General features: G+C 38.3%; 1 protein-coding gene across 1 annotated transcript in view; it reads left to right on the plus strand.

Moving 5' to 3' along the window:
• Window positions 1-24,661, plus strand: part of LOC147689264 (collagen alpha-4(VI) chain-like) — a 495,718-nt gene that overhangs the window by 380,478 nt on the left and 90,579 nt on the right. Inside the window, exons 26-32 of the mRNA XM_086942070.1 lie at window positions 1,171-1,233; window positions 6,359-6,421; window positions 6,916-6,978; window positions 10,629-10,679; window positions 12,362-12,397; window positions 12,502-12,564; window positions 22,795-22,857. Coding sequence (XP_086798196.1) covers window positions 1,171-1,233; window positions 6,359-6,421; window positions 6,916-6,978; window positions 10,629-10,679; window positions 12,362-12,397; window positions 12,502-12,564; window positions 22,795-22,857 — 402 coding nt within the window. The remainder of the gene's footprint in view (window positions 1-1,170; window positions 1,234-6,358; window positions 6,422-6,915; window positions 6,979-10,628; window positions 10,680-12,361; window positions 12,398-12,501; window positions 12,565-22,794; window positions 22,858-24,661) is intronic.

Below are 24,661 nucleotides of genomic sequence, written 5' to 3' on the forward strand. Positions count from 1 at the left end.
ATTTTTTTTTTACGCATTTTTATTGATATTGCGAGAGGCACATAAAATAAATACATTTACAAATCATGGCATAGTTATATAGTAACCATTTTCAAAAAAAGAATACTTGAGCATTACAGAGGAGAAAAAAATAACCATAAAACTTATCAGAAAACTGCAATGTGGTCTCAACCATCAAATCTACTTTTGGAAAGTTATTCTGATCCAAATATAATGTCCCAAACCCTTTCTTTTTTCCTCAGAGAATTAGGCCCTCTAAGTCTAGCTAAAGCAATCTCCATGGTGTGTATTTCATTCACCAAAGCCCACCATTCCATAACGTGTGGCGGATCTGGCGCTATCCATGCTCTAGCTATAGTTAATCTTGCGCAAGCAAATAAAATAGAATTCAGATCTTTATTTGGACAATTCAGTTCTTGAAGATCTATTAGAATCAAGTGAGCTGAGAGAGGCGGAGACACAATATGTTTCCTTTCTAATACATCTGCTACACCCTTCCAGAACTCTAATAATGCCGGGCATGAATAGAGCATATGGCCAATATCAGCAGCCTCCAGTTTACATTTAGGACAGTTTGTGCGTTCATTTTTATAATTTTCTGATGCCCAGCTAGAAATTCTCTGAGGGGTATAATATAATTGGCAGATAGTCCTATAAAACTACAATCTAATACTAGAAGACTGTACAACTTGATTAATCTGAAGAAGAGAAGCGGATATTTGCTTAGAAGTTATATTTAATCCGAGCCTGGCCGTCCACTTGGATGCTAATTTATCACAATCGTCTCTCTTTGCCTGATTCAGAAGTCTGTAGCTTTCACTAATCAATGATTTATTCCGACCTGAGTACAAACATTGTAAGATGTCCGAGTGTCTTATTTCTTTCACATTCATCTTACGAACAAAAAAGTCTTGGAGTTGCACATATTTAAAATACATCCTATCACTTAGATTGTATATTATTTTAAGCGAAGTAAACCCTATTTGGCCATTATTGTAAAACCTATTTGTTGGTTCAGCTCTCATTGTGGTGAAGCTGGTTCAGGATCGTGCTTGGAATCCTCACACATAAAATTTACATTATCATAAGAGATTCAGCCGAACGTTTAAATGTACGTACATATACACACCTAAACAGTTTTCAGTTGCATATTTTTGTGTTTCTCACCAGGGAATTCGTGGTTTACCGGGACCAAGAGGACCTCCAGGGCTGCAAGGACTACCAGGTCAGCAGGTATGTGGAAAAAATTACAAATTTAGTTTGCACCAGATTTATTCTTTGGATATGTTTTTATTTCAGCCACTGGTGGATTCTATAGCCATTACCCTCTTTTCAAGCAACATAGACACAGGCCTCATATTTGGAACAATGGATTTACATGAAAATCATGTACACTGCCAATGGTTACCTACAAGGCCCCGAATCAGGCCCTAATAGACGTGCAATAGATATCTCACTAAGCCTCGCTAAGGAAATTTGCAGCAAACTCTTGAAGTGATACGAGCCGAGGAGCCAGAATGACCAGCCCTGATTTTACATGCACTCATAGTCTTTATTACAATACTACAAGCTGAATTTCCACCTAGCATCATCAAAATTGGCAACAAAGCCCTGCTCATGAATGAAACATAATGTGATTGAGATGTGCAGCCAACAGAAAGGCGTTGCATATTTCCTTCTGCAGTATTGCTGTTAATGTCCACGTTAATTTGGTGTGATGTAGTGAGAACTCTTCGCGTCTCATATTTCATTTTTCTTGTGTATGTCTTCTTTATTTATTTAGTTTGTGTAAATTTGTACATGTTATTGGTTGAATGACGTGTGAGCTGCACCATGGCCTATTGCAAAACTAAAGTTGAATTTGCTGTTATCTTTGGGATATTGAGAAATATTGTTGAGTTTATTTCTTCATTATGGGTGCTGAACTTTAGCTAATGAGTTTAAGGAAAACAAAGGTCCTAAGCTTAAGCAAAATCGTACAATAATATTATATAGACCACAAAAGGCTACTATATATATCTCTTCCTTGTCCAGCCGGACAGGGAATTTATTAATCAAGTCAAGTATTAAAGGTTCAAATACATTTGGCAACAAAACATTTCATTGCAGTAAGGCACAGTCCTGTACCGTATTGAAAAGGTAAGTGAAAGGATAGGAGAAAAGGTAGTAGAGGGGAAAGTGTTTCAGGCAAGGAGAGTGAGCAATCAGGGCACTGTTTTGAATCAATATTTTCAGTGTTTCCTGGAGTAACACATACACACATTAATGTACATTGGTTAAACGTATGTCTACTCAAAAGAGTCGACGTTTCGATCCCATGTTCAAGCTATAAAGGGATCACCTTCAGGACTTTAAAAATTAGTTTGCCTGGTTTAAATATTATGTACATCTGTTGGCGGAGAAACAGGGAAAAGGAACATGGAAATAATAGAATTTGTGTCAATTCCAGAAAAAATGAGAGAAGTCAGCTTAGCCGCATTTTCAAAACTGTACATAACTTTTCGGAACCGCAGTGGTAAGGTGTTTGCCAACGGGTGTGGTAATTGAATAAAAAACAATTGGCGCTCGGTGCACTGAAGGTAAATTAGTGACTAACTGAGTCCTCTCTGATTGTGGCGAGGAGACCAGTGTGAACCTATGCTGGGTATGGACCGGGATTTGCACTGAGGAGTGTAGCGTGTACCAATGGTATAACACATTTCAGCTTTGCAGTAAACTACGGGGTTCGGGCGCAAGGGGTGGCATTTAGTCACAGCCCGTTCGGTGGCAGTTTGGGACTGGCATGGGATATTGCCATTAGTCTGGACGCTTGCTTACCTCCGCCGAGGTTGAGGGCGTGGGGAGTAGGGCGTAACCGATCAATACGCGCTAAGTGCTGTTATGGTTCGCTTGGCTCGATTCCTTAGGGCGCAGAGTTTGACACGCAGATGCTGTGGAGGGAATAAGGGTTAATTTATGTGCGGGGAAGCTATTGGAGTAATTAGCTTAGAGAAGCGGAACGTACCGTAGGCTCATTAAAGTAGAAGCCTGTCGGGGTATCCGTGGTATGATGGTTATGGGGGCAACGTGGGCTAGATGACCTTCGTTGAACCGCGGTTGATTAAGTTCAAAGATCCGCTAATAAAAAAGGGTTTAACGGGGGTTAGGATTAAGCATAGATGGGCGTCCGTCCGGCATTCCCATGAGCTGGGGACTTACCGGGGATTAGAACGATGTCTGGATAAGAGCGGACCGCTGATCGGGTCCGATTGCGCACTTGATTTGGAGCATCGAGTGGGGAGGGTATAGTAGCCTATTGTGGTCTATATAATATTATTGTACGATTTTGCTTAAGCTTAGGACCTTTGTTTTCCTTAAACTTAACTGACACCCATGGTCCATAGCTACCTATTGGGTTCCCCTTGTTTATCTAAAAAGAACTTTAGCTAATGTTCTGCTTTGGGAAAGGGTTTAAGACTTAAAATTAATTGCATGAACTTTCTTTAAAGAAACACTGCTGACAACAATGAACAATGCATGAAACTGCATAATGTGGTGCAGTGTGCAATTTTCAGAAACTAATCTAAATTTGACTGGGAAAAAAAGTGCATATGATCCAGTGGCATTTTTGGCTATTCAACAAATAAGTATTTATTTTTTCATTGCAAGCAGTACTTTAATAAATTATTAATACCACCAGATCAAAAGAAACGGAAGGTTTGAAAGGGGAAGTGACAGTCCCCTAAGGCACAATCCAATCCCATGTCATTATCTTGAGCTGTGTAGTTACCATGTCTACCTTAACTTGTAAGTAGTGGCAGATGGGTTATGGTTTTAACACTATTTAAAACTAACATCAAGCTATTTTTTGTGAATAGTGGTAGTACTGTTTGTAAACTGTTAATAAATGCAAGAGTAAAACCAGTTTAATGCATTCAATGTAGATGTTACATTTAAAACATTTATTGATCTGTCACTGTTTAGTAGATATCAGTAGTAGTGGAGCAAACAGCTTTTATATTCCGTTTTGGGATTTGCGATATTTTGCTGCCACCATTGTTTCCAATTCACCACAGCATTACAATTCCCACCCTTTCCTGAATTGAGCCCCTCTGTGCTATATATGCAATTTACAATTGTATACATTTGGATAGCGTACAAGCAGCTGGCAAACAACAGAGCAGTGTGCATAGACAAGGTGGAGAGATGATGCAGGGCCCTTTACAGGGCTTCTATTTGGCCATGGTTTGGCAAAATCTCAAAGTCCTTTGTTAATGATAGATGAAGTTCTTCTATAAGGTTGCCATATGATGTGACTACTGAACTCTAATCCCTAATTGACATCTTCAAAAAAGCTCAGCAGTCTAGAATGCCTATTGTTAATGTTAGCGCTGCAGGGATGGGCTAAGAGAACTGGGGTTTTTTCTCCACTGGAAGGCCCCTTTGAGAGATGAGTCTTCAGCTACTGTCTGAAGTACAGTAGTAATCCTATTCTGTGGCAGAATGATATTCCACCGTCTTGGTCCATAATTTGAGATGGGTGGTTTTCTGGTCTTTTCTTTTCTTCACCTGTTGCTTTCCAAACCAGCAGCGTTTTTGTTTCATAAGTTATACTGCCCTCCTGAGATGCCGACAGTTTCAAGCTGGTATGGTAGGGTGCTGGGTGTTACTGTCCTGTAGGGTGCTAGTGATATATCAGGAGTTAAAGATGACCCAGACTTGTATGGGTAGACAATCAATGTCCTCAAAGGACTGGCTGATGTGAAGTCAAAGCCCTGGACAAACTGTATAGGTCATTGTCATGAAATGGCTGTGATGAGTCAGCTGTCAGGCATAGGATGTTCTTAATTTAGGAATGCTATGTTTCACTGAAACTAGAAGATTGCTGTCCAGGTGAGGGGAGGAACAAAGTCTGTACAGTGGTTTTCAATCTTCTTTGCAAGGATTTGATTTTTGCCGAGGGGAGCTTTTATAGTAGGAACTTTGCATGTCCTCAGCAAAGTTATCAAATTGTGGTTGTCGTCTGCTATGGAGGCCCTGGATTTTATACTAGGGTTAAGTTGTGATGTGAATCCCTCCAGCATCTCTCTCCTCTATGAGTGAGTCCATCCTGGATCTGTACATGTTTAGAACTCTTGCTGTTGAGTATGAAATTGCTCTTCATCGACTTCAGTTTGAGGTGGGGAAAAGACATCCAGGATTGCTCAAGCCTTGAGTCTGTTAATGTCTACACTTGAGGAGATTTTGAGATAGAGTTGGGAATTATCAAAATATTGATTGGTCTTGATTCCATGGTATGCACGGATGACTCCGAGAGATTTAATTCAGAGACTACAGGCCACAAGTCAGAGGAGGAGTCCTTGCCGCACTCTGCCGATCATAGATCATTCATATCTAGAAAGCCCAATCAGGATGAATTTTAACCAAATGGAGACGAAGGAAGATGAGAGTTGATGAATTCCATGCTTAGTGACAAGATATTCAGTATGGCCTTGTGGTCATCGTTAGGTCGCAGAGAGGTCAGGGAACACAAGAAGTTAGGGGTTACTGAAACCTTTTGTAAGAAGGGTTTGTCTACAACTTAGAAAATGTCTGGCTGCATTAAGGTCTCAAGCTTGATTCATGTTAATTGGATGAGAAATCCTACCTCTGTTTCTTTTTGATGAAGGGTATGTGGGTCATTACTCAATAGTCAGAGAGATTGTCAAATTGTGTTATTTCAGTAGTGGAAGGAATTCTCAGAACGTGCGCACCCTAGGAAAAATTCCCACTGGAAAGGAGGTATTGATTATGTACAGAAGTAGTATAAATGCTTCTCTGATGATGGAGGAGAATATTTAATTTTGACATATGGTGACTTTGAGGAAGGTGAGGGTGACAGTGAGGTCTGCATGTGTGTGTTTTTGTGAATGAGGTCCGCTTAGACGGGTTAATCTGAAGACATTTGTGCAATCTGCGAAAAAAGAGTTGCTGTAGGCTATTCTAAGTTGTAACAGTGGCCTTGACATCTGTTTTGTGATGAACGAAAGGGAGAAAAGGAGGAACTTTCTTTAAAGCTTTCAGGAAAAAAGAAGCAGGTGTAGATGAGTTTGGAGATGTGTTCTCGAAATGATAAGCTAGTCACAAAAATGATGCAGAGATTTCTACCTGAAAAAACCAGGGAGGAGGAAGTGGGGGTTTTACTTTTACACAAGTATCACTTTCAGTATATGTTTTATGATTATATTTTTTCATTGGACGCAGAGGTCCATACTTGGACAAGGCATTGTTGCTCAGTATTGAATGTCTTGAAAAGACACCAAACATCACCATTAATTTGCATTAAACATTACCATTATTTTTTTATTTGTTTATAACCAACATTTTTAACATCCTTTAGGGAAATCTTGGGCCTCCTGGTTTGCTTGGGTCAGCTGGAAATCCTGGACCAAAAGGACAGAAGGTGAGAGTAAAATATGCAGGATGTTTACGGGTTTCAGAAACATTAGCTTTAATTATATCAGTGGCTAAATCAGTAAATCAATTTCAATTTGTGGGCACTAAAGACAATTCTTAAATTAATACATTGCTGAAAAAAAAATTGAAATCTGTGCACACCGGTCCTCAGAATGCTAATTTAGTGTGGTTTTCTATTACATTTGAACCATGTTTAGTTATTGTGTACAAATAATGCCCAAGAGGATTCGATCACAAGTTGTGTGTTCCACTTTTTTTTTGCAAAAAGCCTTAAAAATCTATTGAGTTTATCAGTATTTCTAAATAGTTATGACACTTTTTCCTTTTTACTAACTTTTGACCCCCTAACTGTAGCCTTAGTTACATTTGCATTCAGCTTAACATCAGATATTGATCATTTTATATTGATAAAATTGAAACAAGGTACTTTGGTAAATATTTGATTTCTTGTTCTGTTATTTGTGGTTCAAATTATGTTAGGGGGAACCTGGAGATGTTGGGGAGATTGGCAATGTTGGGCCCGAAGGTCGCAGAGGTCATACTGTGAGTATTGATCTTTCTCATTATAAACTTTTTAGTTTAAAGTTCCTGCTAGTATTGAGCATTTGACATTAAATTATGTTTGTCCCTGTTGTATTGTTGTGGAGGTATACTTGGGGAAGATAAACCATAAATCATTATTAAGTCTCAGAAATGTTGAATGCAGAAAATGTCCTTCATCCTCTATAACATTAGATTGATCTCTTTTCACTTCTAATCACCTCACAATTAAAGCTAAAATGTCTGTAGGGCTGGTGTGCATGATGCCATTTGTAATGCATCTGTGACCTCTCTATAGACCTCATTTGCTAGACTGAGAGGTTTTCAACAGCATCTCTAGGTGGCAGCATGAGGCAAGTGTCCTCAGTGTAGAAACAATGGAGGAAGGACAGAAGTATGACTGATGGGGTCTTAGAAAGACCCATTATTACTAATGTGTGAGAACTACATGACCTCTGGCCCGGGAAGTATAACCTTATTTCTGATATGTGACCTATTTTCCTGTTTGTTATGCTGTGCATAAGAGCTGTATGATATTTCATTGTGATGCTTTTGTTCTTCATTAGTTGCACATTTCACTTTAGTGTGCTTACATTTCTTGAATACAAAATATGCAAGCTGGTATGGGTTACTAGTGGCATACAGTTCTGTCTTAATTCCTTGAAGATACATTTGACAAATTTGTTAGGCTAATAGGCCTTTCACTTGAGTATACTCTCACTGGCTTCACTTGAGTATACTCTCAGGCTCTTATTCTATCCTCAAGCCACTATGATGAAGGGCACCTTCTCATGCACACGATGAAACATAATACCTCTGGTGTGGTCCTCCGCACACTCATGGAAAGCAAGACTAAAAGCATTCAGGGTACTTCACCTCCAAAGACGTTGAGCATCCACCTCAAACATAGCTCTATTTGTGGGATGTACAGACCAATGGCTGTATCCAGCCTGATCCAAGAATGCATTTCCTTCAAATCTTATGTACCTCTGAAGGGATGTGTCGGAGATAGATGACACTCTATCTCACCACCACCAAAATCTCTCGGATCTTCATTTAACAACTCCTCTGGGAGAAATCCAGGGTGAAATAGTAAGGGGAAGAGAAAACCTGTAGAGCAGTACCATAACTTGGCAGAATAGTCTTCTCTTTAGGTTTATTGCCTCTGAGTGGTGAGAAGAGTCCCTCTTATTTTACTGGGAGATTTTAGTAGGTGATTGATAACAGTAGTAAGTCTGTGGTGCCTAGTCAATAAGATACACCTATTGTTAGGGTCACCATAGCTTCAGCAAGTATTCTCCATTAATCTTCTTTGCTCAAATGGCTTAAATATATGAGCAAATATATCCAAATGAGTGTGTTAGTACAGTACCCAAGGCCAATAACAGCCCTGGAGTAGAGGGGAACAGCTGCTAATTCAGAGTAACTCAGCAAAACTAAAACAAACAATGCTCCAGACTTCTATAGGATTTGTTACAGCACAAATCCTATCATCCTTAACTACAATACACTAATGAATTATTATTTGTACGAAAGTATAAGTTCTCAAAACATCCACAAGTATCTGAAGACAAGGGGTTCCTGATTATTAAGTTCTTGAGGATCTGGAATAACTTCTTCTGTGAAAATCCCTAGGAGTTGGGAAGCACTAACAAGATGCTTTGTATAGTGAAAGCTTACTATTGCTGCCACGGATGAAGACTTATGATCTCTGTGAAGCTACCAAATACTGAAAGACTACAGCACCATCCTGGATTATGAATAAGAGCACTTAATAATTTAAAGTGGATAAAGTCGTATCTTCCATGTTGGTGCCAGAAACGAACACTATCAAGTTCATAGCTCATTGATTGTCTCTGGTGCTGATGTCTGTTATGAACAAGAAAAGGTAAAAGCAAAGGTACTTTACAACAGCTGCTAATGTCATCTGTTTGTGTAAGCCCACATTATCTGTCCACTTCTAATGTATAGTGGTTAAAATCTTTACTGTTTGCTGGTGGCTGACACTTGTCTCTTCTAACTACGGCAGAACATAGCTTCTAGTGGTTAGGAGTCACATATATTGGGGATATATATGCAAATATATTATACATGTGTTCTTCATTCTGTTTGCATCTGTCAAATTCTCTATTGTAAATGTAGTTATGATTGTTGCTATCTTTTTGCTGTGAGTTCTGTTACAGTTTAGTGTATAATAATTAGGAAAAGCGGGTCCTGGACCCCAAAAATGAGTACCCATTCCAACCACCTGTGTTAACCCCAGTACACATTACGCACTGAGATTGTCAAACATTGTTGCTAGCACTAACTTTGGAAAATTGAGTCTCCCATCTTATTTATTTAATAAAGGCATTGTCACTGCATGTGAAATATTTGCCCCCGTAAAGTACTCTGAAGTAGGGCGTGCAGCTATGTGGTATTGTACCAGAATGTTATAACCAAAATATCATCTGACAGAAATATTGTGACTTTAAAATCTACACCCGATGGGACAGTCTTTTTTATAAACAATATTAAGTGCATTATATTTTTTTCAGACAATACTTTTGCTAATGATATTCTGACACACAGCTAAATATGGTGCCTTGGAGCAATATTCAGTCTTTCAGTCCAAATGGTTCTCCCATGCCACTGTTGTGGTAGTCAGAGCTCCAAGAGGAAATCTTTGAGTATCTTATTTGAGTTAGACGGAAAAGCATTGAATGTGGAAGCCCTTAGTTTCTTTTAATGAGACAGTCTCAGGAACTTGACCGACAGGTAAAACGAGCCTTGCTAAGGATGCTTATTGTGTTGGAGACGATTGGCAATTGCTAGAGAAATGGAAGATGTTATTTGAGTTAATTCATGTGATACCTTATCCATTACCCCACTGGACATGTGTGCACTACCTGAATGTAGCAGATGGGGAACTTTCAGAATTTGGAAATGCTGACTACTCAATGATAGCTGAAGAAACAATATCTTGTATTGATGTTGAGCCTCAGAAAGAAAACGAGGGAGACAGAGAAGAGGACCTGAACTCATTAATTTGTAACCATACACACATATGGCAATCTAGCTGTATGTTGTTGGTACAAGTGAAAAAAAAGTTAAAAATATCTCATTGGTGCCGTAATAGAGACCCTATACTAAGCAGCGCATAATGCAGGTTGCCTACAACAGAGCCAACACTATATTCAATGAGGTTGCAGAAGGCTGGGGAGTTCCATTATAGGTAATATCAAGAATAGTGCCTCGGCTGTATTTACAGAAAATGGCCGAGGTGCAAACTTAAGAAGATCTGCAGCAGGATAATTCAAGCGTTTCTTCTCAGGAAATGGAAGGCGAAGGGACCATTATGTTCCGTGAATGAACAAGGGATGAGCTTGCGGGTGGCATGTCTGTTGTGCAACTATGCTACAGGCCAGCTAAAATAGCATCTGCATCCCTTTCACGTATCCAGTACTCTGTAGATGGCCTGTGTGTGGTCACCTTGGTAAATATTTGTCTGATACTCTATGCCTGATCCTGGACTCCATGTTTCGAAGAGCGACTTATCTCTTTTGAGTTCCAAACTATTAGAGTGGTAAGAAGACCATGACAACATACTTTGTTAATTTTGTTTTGTGAAATGTTTAACGTAAACATGTAATAAATGTGTAATATCTTCACAGGGCATTGATGGACAAGATGGTTACGGTGCTGCAGGACGAAAAGGAGACCAGGTGAGACCAAATCAATATGTACTCTGTTTTCAATTGAAAGTAGAGCATCTGAAATGTTGTGTGATTATTGTTCCTTTAGGTATTTGATTTAACTCAAACCTGTCTCTATGGAGCATTATTACGTGCTACAGAATTTATAGGTCGAGCCTGAGCCAGCGCTCATGCCCTCCTCTGCTAGTCTTATTGTAGACTAGTAGTGAATAGAAGCCCTGCCCACTCTCCGACTATGTTTGCCATTGGCTTGTGTCATTGTCTGTCCTAAATGCTGGCTTCTGATTCCTCAATAGGCTTGTTAGTCCCTCCTTAGTACAGCCTCCTCTTCATTTGTGCCCTCCCATGGAGACTGGCCCCTTTACTTTGAGTGTTACACGGTACGTGTTATTGAGCCTGTGAGCACTATTTTCAGACTATTTTCTATAATGAGGTTCTCCTACTGCCTTCTTTACTCCCCCCTCCCTCCTGTTGTCAGGGATTTCTCCTCCCCGCCCTCCCTCCCGTTGTCCGTGATGACAACCATTTGCAATGCAGTAGGCGTCGCGTAAATTCGAGACCTATTGCATTGCAAATGCTTGTTTTTAATGCAGCCAGTGAATCTCAAACATGTGGTGCTATATGTAGAAGCATATTATAAACATGGGGTTCAAATAAAACAGGATTACAGAGTCTTTTAAAGCATTAAAAGTAATACCTAATGCCAGTGATCAGGCGACATATAATTCTCTTTTCTTAGCCAACAGAATTCACTTATATTAGAGATCAGTCTCTATAGCTACCTATCAATTTGTACGACTGCTCTGAAAGTGTGGAAACTTAACATGTCTAGGATTATACATTGATTGTTGTCAACTGCACCAAATTCTCGTAGCTCGTTGAATCCATATTCAGATGGTGCCGCTGAGACAGGTGTTGACAGGAATACCAGTGAACTTGATTGAGTATGGGTATTCTGTAAAATTCTTTGAATGTGGAGGAAATGCAGTCAATCAAAGCAAGATTTCAGAAAAGTGAAATCTACAGGATACTTAATTTCTTGATTTTACGGGATATTGTGCACCATTGAAAAGGTGTGCTTTAGACTTACCAATAGAGTGACCATTCCCTAGCAATAACAAACAACAGAATTTTTGTTTTACTCATTCAGTTGTTTTAACACTGATGTTTTTTACTATTAAGCATTGAAGATTGTTGCTTTATTGTATGCTGTGTATAGAGAATTGCTTGTTTTCCCATTTCCTACTGTTACTCTGCAAGAATTAGGTTTTTCATCTATTGCAAATTGAGAGCAAATTGTGCCGGTTAGATCAATATTTGCACTTTGAGTAGAAATAGCTGAATGCTGGTGATAAAAAAGAGAGCATGAAATGGGTGCAATTACAAGCACAAAAATTGTTTGAGGCAGTTATTTCACAATATTGTTGCAAAATGCTAAATATGAGTAGTGCAAACCCACTGTATTTGGAAATTACCCTTCGGAGTTTGAACACCAGCTTTAGCACAAAATGGTAAAGATGGTCTCAGTCTGTCTCCAGAATTGTATTATCTCACATCGACTCTTCTCAATATCTCTAAAGCACCAGACATGGGTCCTACATGTTTTTGTATTGCCCTTCCTGATGACATGGTCAGGGCCTCATGGCATTTATAACATAAATAACATGTCTTATCCTCTTTCTCTATCTCAGGGGCACCAAGGGTTTCCAGGATATCCTGGAGTGCAGGTAAGGGGCTGACTCGCCAGTTGTGTTTATACTACTCGTTGCACTACACTACATGGTTTGAGGTAATGCTTATTCCAAATGTCTTCTTCTGATACTATTAATAGGGAGATGATGGTGATGTTGGTGTCAATGGAGGGAAAGGAGCCAAGGGAGTACGAGGGAGAAGGGTAAGTAGATAAAGCCCTACAATAGGACTAACTTTCTTCAGTCCCTCGCTTCAACAGCGATGTCTACCCACAGAAGTCTTGTTGGTCTGAAAACCAGATCCAGACTGCTTACTTTCATTTTCAGTTCACCGTCTTGCATAATATCAAAAACTGAGCTAATGTTGACTGATTTATCATATTAATGGACAAAGATCTGAGTATTGTTCCTAACAGAGCTTTTTTGGACATGATTTACAACACGTGAACATCGTACCAGGTGTAGCTAGAATAACATGAACAAGAATATTGCATAAAGAAGTTATGAGAGTTGGCAAAGGCGAGTAGCCCTGCCTATCACTCTCTTCTTCATTCTTTTTTTCCTCCCTTCCCTTAGAACCTTCCTCTCTTATAAGTCCTGTGTAGGGTTTGTGACATAACAAGGAAGTTAATGTTGATGTTTTCAAAACCATTATACTATAGGATGTATACAGGTAGCTAAAGGAGACTGTTTATAGAGAGACACACTAAGAAATCCAGTAGCACAACTTCTGGTCATTCCTATTTTTTAAGGAAACATGTTCTATTCATTTTTACCTATTGTAAATTAAACATCTGTTATTCTAAACTAAGGTATTGTGTGATTACAACAACATCAATATGTAAATACAAATGATACAATATGTATGCAATTAGTTACACCCAGGCTTCCTTATCTATATTATTAAACACTACTGCTTTTAGAGACAAATGACTTTCTTATTTAATGAGCTCTATATAAACATTTCGTAACTTTTAAAATGTCTTAAGACATATGTTTTCATAACTACATATTATGAGGCCGTGTTACAGTTCTATTCATACTTATGTAAACCCTTTTATCTTTTCATGAGGTATATTCTCTGTTGCTTGACTATTTGCCAGTGATCATTCATGCAGTGGATCGTGAATACCCATTGGCTCTCCAAATTATTCAAAGTGATGAGCAAAATCATATCTAAGTGAGGTTTGGTGTGGGCCAACTTGTTACTGAAGTTCATAAATGTTGTCTATTACTTCTTTCAAGTGTTCTCACCTCAATTCACAGAGGCATAACCTCATTTATTTATTTACAAAATCTTTGAGTAGATGTGTCCCTTTTTTTCTACATCTGTTATCCACTTTATCGCTGTGGGTGCACTAAGAGATTTCAAAGCATCAAAGTTATTAATCTTTTGGCCAGTGACATCGGTAAGTGCAGACATTTTATTTTTCTTGGATGGTGGTAGAAAGCCCAGCATATTCGCTACAGCTTTAAGCAAGTACATATTGCCCAAAACTGCGGTCAGCATATTTGTGACCTTCCTCCAGAACTCTGGTTGGTCTGAAAACCAGATCCAGACTGCTTACTTTCATTTTCAGTTCACCGTCTTGCATAATATCAAAAACTGAGCTAATGTTGACTGATTTATCATATTAATGGACAAAGATCTGAGTATTGTTCCTAACAGAGCTTTTTTGGACATGATTTACAACACGTGAACATCGTACCAGGTGTAGCTAGAATAACATGAACAAGAATATTGCATAAAGAAGTTATGAGAGTTGGCAAAGGCGAGTAGCCCTGCCTATCACTCTCTTCTTCATTCTTTTTTTCCTCCCTTCCCTTAGAACCTTCCTCTCTTATAAGTCCTGTGTAGGGTTTGTGACATAACAAGGAAGTTAATGTTGATGTTTTCAAAACCATTATACTATAGGATGTATACAGGTAGCTAAAGGAGACTGTTTATAGAGAGACACACTAAGAAATCCAGTAGCACAACTTCTGGTCATTCCTATTTTTTAAGGAAACATGTTCTATTCATTTTTACCTATTGTAAATTAAACATCTGTTATTCTAAACTAAGGTATTGTGTGATTACAACAACATCAATATGTAAATACAAATGATACAATATGTATGCAATTAGTTACACCCAGGCTTCCTTATCTATATTATTAAACACTACTGCTTTTAGAGACAAATGACTTTCTTATTTAATGAGCTCTATATAAACATTTCGTAACTTTTAAAATGTCTTAAGACATATGTTTTCATAACTACATATTATGAGGCCGTGTTACAGTTCTATTCATACTTATGTAAACCCTTTTATCTTTTCATGAGGTATATTCTCTGTTGCTTGACTATTTGCCAGTGATCATTCATGCAGTGGATCGTGAATACCCATTGGCTCTCCAAATTATTCAAAGTGATGAGCAAAATCATATCTAAGTGAGGTTTGGTGTGGGCCAACTTGTTACTGAAGTTCATAAATGTTGTCTATTACTTCTTTCAAGTGTTCTCACCTCAATTCACAGAGGCATAACCTCATTTATTTATTTACAAAATCTTTGAGTAGATGTGTCCCTTTTTTTCTACATCTGTTATCCACTTTATCGCTGTGGGTGCACTAAGAGATTTCAAAGCATCAAAGTTATTAATCTTTTGGCCAGTGACATCGGTAAGTGCAGACATTTTATTTTTCTTGGATGGTGGTAGAAAGCCCAGCATATTCGCTACAGCTTTAAGCAAGTACATATTGCCCAAAACTGCGGTCAGCATATTTGTGACCTTCCTCCAGAACTCTGGTTGGTCTGAAAACCAGATCCAGACTGCTTACTTTCATTTTCAGTTCACCGTCTTGCATAATATCAAAAACTGAGCTAATGTTGACTGATTTATCATATTAATGGACAAAGATCTGAGTATTGTTCCTAACAGAGCTTTTTTGGACATGATTTACAACACGTGAACATCGTACCAGGTGTAGCTAGAATAACATGAACAAGAATATTGCATAAAGAAGTTATGAGAGTTGGCAAAGGCGAGTAGCCCTGCCTATCACTCTCTTCTTCATTCTTTTTTTCCTCCCTTCCCTTAGAACCTTCCTCTCTTATAAGTCCTGTGTAGGGTTTGTGACATAACAAGGAAGTTAATGTTGATGTTTTCAAAACCATTATACTATAGGATGTATACAGGTAGCTAAAGGAGACTGTTTATAGAGAGACACACTAAGAAATCCAGTAGCACAACTTCTGGTCATTCCTATTTTTTAAGGAAACATGTTCTATTCATTTTTACCTATTGTAAATTAAACATCTGTTATTCTAAACTAAGGTATTGTGTGATTACAACAACATCAATATGTAAATACAAATGATACAATATGTATGCAATTAGTTACACCCAGGCTTCCTTATCTATATTATTAAACACTACTGCTTTTAGAGACAAATGACTTTCTTATTTAATGAGCTCTATATAAACATTTCGTAACTTTTAAAATGTCTTAAGACATATGTTTTCATAACTACATATTATGAGGCCGTGTTACAGTTCTATTCATACTTATGTAAACCCTTTTATCTTTTCATGAGGTATATTCTCTGTTGCTTGACTATTTGCCAGTGATCATTCATGCAGTGGATCGTGAATACCCATTGGCTCTCCAAATTATTCAAAGTGATGAGCAAAATCATATCTAAGTGAGGTTTGGTGTGGGCCAACTTGTTACTGAAGTTCATAAATGTTGTCTATTACTTCTTTCAAGTGTTCTCACCTCAATTCACAGAGGCATAACCTCATTTATTTATTTACAAAATCTTTGAGTAGATGTGTCCCTTTTTTTCTACATCTGTTATCCACTTTATCGCTGTGGGTGCACTAAGAGATTTCAAAGCATCAAAGTTATTAATCTTTTGGCCAGTGACATCGGTAAGTGCAGACATTTTATTTTTCTTGGATGGTGGTAGAAAGCCCAGCATATTCGCTACAGCTTTAAGCAAGTACATATTGCCCAAAACTGCGGTCAGCATATTTGTGACCTTCCTCCAGAACTCTGCTATTTCAGGACAACTCTGTATTATATAATCCTGTTTTAGGTTTAAACCTATAATAACTGTTAAAACCCCACCAAAAGAGAAATAGCCCTCACCAGTATAAACATATAAACACTGAAAAAACGCCTGTACAACCACAAACTAAATGCCACTCAAAGAAAGGAAAAGGAGAGTGAAAGTAATTTTAATTTTTCCCTGAAGGGTCCAATACAATATAACTTTGTTATACAAGGTAGCAGCAAGAAAGACTAGGCTAACATTATTATGCTTGAGTTTTGTTGTTTAGGGATGTCACTAAAATATTGTTTCTTCTTCCTTTTTTCAGTTTTGTTGACTTTAGTCTAAGGATGCTGGGTTTAGAAGCATGTTTTAGATCTTGTTTAATTATTTTATAAAATGTAGAGATTCAGGAAATATCAAAACCATATTTGATATCTTGGCTAAATTTGATTCTTTCACTGATAGGCAAAATGGCTGGTTTCATATGAATCTTTTTCAATAAACACATTTGCAATTACCCACAGAGAATTGTTAAAACCCCTTGATACATCAGGCCCCTTTCCTAGCGAGTCAGTATTGATAGAAGGTAAATTGCCAAACACTCCAGGCTTTAAACATTCAATGCAAGGATGTAGTGACAGGTATATGTGAAAAGACTGAAGTCACCAGGTATCTGGGATAGTGGTGAAAGCATGACACCAGACTTTTGGAAAACATGGAACGCAGTGTCACTTGGAATGCTGCTTCTAAACGTTCTTACCAAGTTGAACAAAGATTGGAGTGATATTGTTTGTATATGCAGTAATTCAGCTACGTGTATGAAAAGGTTGCGTGATGACTGGTCAAAATCGATACCTGAGCTTAAGTTCTTCCCTGTAAGAGATCATTGCCACTTGCTAGAAGGTATGCTGAAAGCATTGTTACAATCTTCAGAGTTAATGAAGAATGTCATTGACTTTTTAGTCCATTCTGGTGCACTGTCTTGTTATGTCCGGGAACTAAAACGCAAATATTTCTCATTTTGTGCTGTGTGGCAATCAGTAAAGAGTCATCTTAACTGTGTCATTTAGCTGGTTGTTCACAGCCCTAGAGGCTGTGAATGCTATATTATCCATGTGGCAACCGTTCTCAGAATTGTTGCTGAGTGATGATGCCAAAGGCAAGAATTGTGAGGATCTTCGGTCACATACTGAAAGTGATATGAAAAAAGTACACTCTACTGCATTCTTAGGTTTTTACAGAAAAACATGACTGCTGTAGTGGACAAATAAAAAAGAGTTAGAGTCTGAAAACAGCCTCGTATCCCATGTTCTCAGTATAATTGGTGTAGATGGAAAACATCTCCCTGAAAGTAGGCTGGGTAACACTTTTAGTGACTTTGGCACTGCAACATTTTCGATGTTAGAGTGCTTGTCACTTGATAAACAAAGAAATGTTGAGGAGCAATTCAGGAAATTTTATTTTACAATATATGAGAAATGGCTGGCAATGATGCATCGAAATGTCTCTTCACCAACCATGGCATTTAAAGTCAATGAAGCCTCACTCTAGTACTCTGCACAAGTTGTAGATCCCTTCCTTAAAGGGAAATTTTCTCCGGACTTTCAAAAATGCTGCTTCATTTTTGACCGCTTCAATAACTCAGAGGGCATATGCGCCCAGTTAAACACATTTGTTGCAGAACCTGTTCCAGAGAATCGCAATCTTCAGGTGCGCCAGTATTGGCATGGAAAGCTATGTCAGTAGTCACAGTTAGCAAATTGTGTACTAGCTGATTTGGTGTTGGCAATGTTGAGAGAATCTTTTCACAAGGAAATTTTCACAGATAAAAGTTTGCATGGAAAGGAAAGAGTGAGTGCGCATGACTAAAGACTCACCGAAGAAGTATTGAAGGGTATACTACAATTAGTTTGCGTTGTAAAAATGTATTTGGAACTCATATACACTGTACTTATACTGTCTATATACCATGCACTATCAGTGCCGAAAGCAAGCAATTCCAAAACGTTCCATAAACACCGGAAAAGCACTGTTTCTGTTGTTTTTAATGGCGCAAAAATGTGTATCAAAATCACTTGAAAACACTGAAAAAACCCCACTAGAATTTCCCAAAAATAGAAACCGAAAACAGGAAAGCCTTGTTATATTCCATATAGGTACCCCAATATAGCCTCAGGTAACATCGTAACCTTTCACCTATACACTACTATACATTACACACATAACGGTTCCTGGGGACTGACCTTTTACATAGATACGACACTGCACACAGAACGCGGGATTTTCCCAGGTAAAAGCCTCATACATTATTCATGAGGATTCTTGGAAATTCAGCAGGACCACTATCTCCTGTTTAATAACTGTGTATAAAGTTCATTCCCGACAACATCCTATGTAAGACAAGTGGCACAGCAAGGTAAAACCCTCGGGGAGCCATTTGAGTATAAAAACATCACATCTTGCTGAGACAAGTAGAGGAGACCAGGATTTCCCTGCCGACGCACACTGACGCAAGATGCTGAGGTTCCTGCATGCAGATACTCCAGCTTGCAGTGGTCTAACATCCCTCGCAGTGTGTCCAACTCAAGACCAATATGGGGTCCCACAGTCTCTCACTTCAGGTAATGGGGTTGACTTTATCCTAGAGTGATTCTTGGCTTAACACCTACATACATGCTAGATACACTTAGGTACATCTAGTTAGGGTAGCATCGTAGGAGTGCCTGTATTTATGGTTAGAGCAAAATAGTAGAAATCTACCATCCTCTTACTTTCTTAGTGCTTCTAATAATTTATATCTATTACTTTCTAATGGTTGTTTCAGCGCACCTATTTTACACTAGAATAACAACTGTTCAATAAATACTTATTGAAGAACGTCCAGACCGTTTATTCTGTGTAACTATCTGAGATTGAGTGAGAACCAGTGACTGAGCGAAAAGTAGTACACTGTTTCCACAGTCCTGAGAGATCAGGATTGTCATGTTCAATAGTTGCCAAGAACTATTCTCTTTTTGGTAAGAGGAGTTTCTAGTGGCACTGTGAGCTAGCTGGTACATAGGGCAGCATACCCGGTGGGGGTGTCTAGAATCAGTCTGACACAAATCCTACATTGTATGTTGTCTAAACGTGCAGATCTTATATAGGTTTTACAGGAACTACATGTAATAACGTTCTTAGTCCACTTTCCCACATCTTGAGCAAGGGGTCTTTGTTGTGGATTTCATTTTCCCTGTGCAACTGAGAGTGAGGTGTGTCCAGTGAAGATAATTGCTTACAACTATAGTTAAGCATTTCTAGAGACCCTGGTGTGATAGGCCAGTGTCAATCCCCACTCAGGTTTGGTAACATCACGCCCTAGATGTAATTAACACAATGCTCGGAGTTAGTCCAAGCCAATTTTAATTGTTGCCTTTATGGCCCTGTAGAATACAGCAATCAATTTACTTCTACACCCCACTGTATGTGGAGACTGCAGTACTTTGCATGTGGGGAGCTTGGTCCCTCCACAATACCAAAGGATGCTCATTAATCTCTATTAATAGCACCATTGGTGAGGAATTTACATGGCAGGACTTTATTGAACATCAATATTGTTAACTCCTCAAATAGGTTGCTTATTGTTCAAAAAATAGCTCTATCTCAGCCTTTATTGTTAGCAGTGCTAATCGTTTTGCTGGCTTCTTGTAAGTATTTCAGTAATGAACAGTGGGGAGAAAGCTGTTTTTGTAGATATCTTCTTCAGACACATGTCCTTCCAGAATGTCCCAATCCTAAACTTGAGAGGCATTTTAAAGCCTGACACTTTATGCAATGATACCATCCTCTTTTTAGCCCAATTACCCAGTTCCCATACACTCATTACTTTTCTCTGCATTTGGGGATTCAAATATCCATTTGGCTATCCACTAAAGCTGAGCTGCCAAGTAGTAAAACTCAAAGTTAGAGGAATCCAGGCATCCCTTCTCTGGAGTGTGCCTAAGTGTTCATATTGATACTCTACAATGTTCTGAGATCCAAATTCAGTCTATTGAAATAGTGTCTAAATCGTTTTAAAAAAAGGTTGCAGAAATCACTGCCAACATTGTGGCAAAGTAATACAGTAATCTTGGTAGCAACACCATTTAGACAGTGCCAATCTGCCCATTGTGGACTAACGTAACGTCTTCCAAAAAGATGCATTTTTCCGAGTGCCACCAAAGCTGCTCCAACAAGTCCTGCAACTACTTTTTCCACAGTATGTTAAACTCTGATGCCTTAATGCCTGTATTCATTAAGTTTCTGTGTTCAGTCCAAAACAGGGAATTTCAGTGTTGGATTGTTTGCATAGGAAAGAATCATGATTTGGTCCAATTTACCTACTCACTCAATACTGTGCCAAACCATTTGATCATAGCAATTGCATGCTTAATTCCTGTTCCTCTGTCTTGTAAATAAGAGTATGTAATCTGAATATAAAGAGATGACATGGGTAATGGCAGTTACTTCTTTCCCTATGTCTTTTCCTTTCACTTGAAATATGCTTTCCAAGGACTCAGTTGTCATCACAAATAAGTAATTCTGACAAGGGGCACGCTTACAGGTGCCCTTTTACACCAGGAACACATGATCGATCAAGTGGCCTTTTCATACCCTAGTCATCAGTCTGGAGGATAATAGTCTGATCCACGACATCATGACTGGTTCGATATCCAGTTTCTCTACTACCACAAACAACTTAACTGTTTGATATTAAATTTCATTACTCCCTGTTTAAAGTCCCAAGTAGAACAAGCGGGGACTACATGAAACAACTTCCAATTTCTGGATCATTCCTTTTGCAAAAGTAGACCAACATCATAACAAAGCTCACAAATGTCAAGGGCCACAATATGAACTTTAACAGTGACAGATTGGAGGAAACACAGACGTTTAGTTGCTGTGGGTGAAAATGCATTGGCCCATTGGGAAAATAAACTAACTGGTCAAGGGCACATTTTCATTAGATTTCTTTATAGAGAATTTTCAACCTGATCATAATGCTGCATGCTTAAAATTTACGCATGTGAGTACTCCTTGAAGATTATAGCTTCTGCAGTTCTTCAGAAGTACTACAAAGATTCTTTATGGATCCCCACAAGACAAAAATGTGTTCATACATAGAGGTAATCCTACTGGAGTGAATTTACTGATTTCAAGATATGTGGATTTCTGTGAAAGTGTTCATTTTTTGTACAGAAAACTTTACATACTTAGTAGGCTTTTGTACATTAGTAAGCCAGAATGAAAGCAGGCAAAAATAGCAGTGCTCAGAGAAGAGGTTTCTGACACGCAAGCTCCACTGAACTCACACAAAGTCATAACTTTGAGGCTGTTCAAAAAGATTTTCCATTGTGATTCCCACTCTGGAAGCACATTGACAACTCCTGCAAAATTAAGAAGTACCTGTGTTTATCAATGATATGGGAATCAATTGGGGGTTACTTGTAGTGAAAAAACAGCAGCATTAGTATCAGCAGGGGTTGGATGTAGTCGGCGTAGATCTAAAAATCTGTGAAATATATACTTTTTCAAGTTTAGCTCCTGGGATTTTGTGTTTTTCTCATACAAGAGTTTGGAACTTAATATAGCTGGTTTTAACTGGGACAGCTACTAAAAAGTACATGTATCCCTGGCCCAATTAAGAGTGCATTGATGCCAGCTGCATTCTAAATATGAGGAACAGAATAGGCTCACTTTTTGGAGCAGCTCTCATTCCCCAAACTCTAAAAAGATCTAAATTCTACTAATGTTGGCTTTTGACAATTTACTTAAATGTACTGTTACACTACCTGAAATGGAAGTGAATGCAAAAGTCCATGCACATGATCAATCTTCATGAAAATACGTAGGGCTAAAACAAACAAAGGAGTATCATAAACTCCTTGGAGATTTGTGTCTAGACGGAGGAAGCAAACATCTAGTGCATGAAAATACGTAGGACAAAAACTAATGAAGGAGTATTTTAAAATCCTTGGATATTTGTATCTAGGTGGAGGAAGCAAATATATAGTGCTAAAGTGTGTCTCTGATAAAAGCACACTAGGGTCTTGATAACTGAATGTGTTGATATGTTCAGTGGTAGTTGTGCTAAGATAGTATAGTTAGAAATAGGGCGCTAATGTTCTAAATATATAACTTCAGGGCAATGTGGCATTATATGTGGGTACTTAATTATTCATTTTCCCATATTTGTTTCTATTACTTCCATTATTATTTCATTATTTCACTATTAAAAATGCTATGATTCACATGTCAGATCAGTCTATTTGTAATGAGCTTTGTTCTTGGCCATTTCAGCATAATTATGACAATGAGCTCGTAGTAGGACAAATAAAACGTATAAACTCCTGACATTATTGAATTTATATTTAGGGTAACACTGGCTTTAATGGCTCAGCTGGAGATCCTGGAGCGAAAGGACCACCTGGAACAAGGGTAACTGTATTTTAACTTTCTTTTCAATTAGCAAGTAACAGCCATGCCTGTAACAATCTGGCTCTTTCACAGCATTTTTACTCAACAAAATTATCATGATGTGTTTTTATCTATCAATAATTATTCCCTTGTTGAAATCAGCCCTCATACTTTGGAAATTACAAAAAATGTCTGAGTCCTTAGCCAATAATTGCATCATGAACAGAGCATTTCATGTAAATACATCCAATTGATAATTACATTAGAAATATATGTAGCCTGAAAATGCACCTACACCACTATTCAGATGTACATAAGTAAAAGTAATGCCTAATTTGGAGAACTTTATTTTGAAGTTCAAAGCAAGCTTACGGTTCAATTTCCTGTTGCATTTAAGTACAAAGGCTGTTAGTATTACATTTCAGGTCACCTGAAAGTTAATTTCATTTCTGTGGGAGTTACCATTGTAACCTGTCTTTTTACATTTGCCAAGTTATTGTAAGAAGAAAGAGACTAAGGGCCTTATTACGATGGCGTCAAACGAGCGTCCAACCGCCATCATTGCGGATCGGGACCAGCTGACAGGTAGTCGACGGTCTCGCCGGCCGAATTACAATCTGACCCGCGTGGTTGGTTACAAGCCATTGAGGCTTGTGCTGCGGCCTGGGGAAGGGCCGCAGCACAAGCCCCAATGATAAAAGGCCCACAATGCTGGCACAGGGTGCATGGGTCTTTGGGGAGCACCAGGTGTTCCTCCTAGGCCCTATAGCAGAGACCCAAGGGGGGACGGGGGCCCTGTTTGGGGCCCCTAAAGTCCCTTCTCGTTTGGCTTTTCATGGCATTGTAATACCGACAGTGGTGCCTCTGCAGTCACCACCGCCATTCAGAGAATACTAGTCTGACCGCCGACCTGACGGGATCTGCTATCCTGTAGGAGACAGTGGTCTTTCCTCCCAACCACAGCACTCCGACCGCCGGCATTATAATCCGGCAGTCGAACCTCAGCCCTGACTGTCGGGCGGACCGCCACCTACGACCTGTTGTAACAGTCTGTCTGACATCGTAATCAGGCCCTAAATTCCTACCTATTTCCCATCTAACATACATAGCTTGAAGCACCTTTTTTCATATCGTACAGACTCTTTTCATTTTTTATAAGCAAAATTAATTTCTATAGGTTATTAACCTTTACAATTGTAAAATTAAAAATTAAAAATGTATTCTGCTTGTAGTTTTAACCCAATATATTTTGACACATTTTTTATACCAAAATTATTTAGATTTTGTTTCAATTAACATTAAATTTTTTCAAATTTTTGATTAGTACTCCATTTTAATCAAAATTATTTTTGAAAACTTTTAGAAGAATTAGGCTTTTTTGTGAGGCTAATAAAATAGCATGCTTAATATAACTGTTTACAATACCCACATTCATAAATAAATATTTGTTACATTAACATTTGTTACAAATGTTTTATAAATCATTGTAATATTTATAACTTTATCATGCACAGTAGTAGCATGTTTTAACTGCCTGTATAACAAGTATAAGGTATGTACTGGAAATCACCACATTAACTAAACTAACTTTGAACCATACAATCCGATCATTTACTTAAACACAAAATCTTGAATACATATCGGAATTATAAATACATGATTTGTACCCTTTCTGACTTATCATCAATATATTGATTACAATTACTTTCCCCAACCATTACTTATGTGAATATGTTTACCCAGTCAAATTAATGGTCATGTCCAAATAATAGTCAGCTCAATTCAATTCAAATCTTTATTCGGCTATTAAAAATAAAACAGCCCT

This window comes from Lissotriton vulgaris, chromosome 10 (genome assembly GCF_964263255.1).
Source record: "Lissotriton vulgaris chromosome 10, aLisVul1.2, whole genome shotgun sequence".
Lineage (NCBI taxonomy): Eukaryota > Metazoa > Chordata > Amphibia > Caudata > Salamandridae > Lissotriton > Lissotriton vulgaris.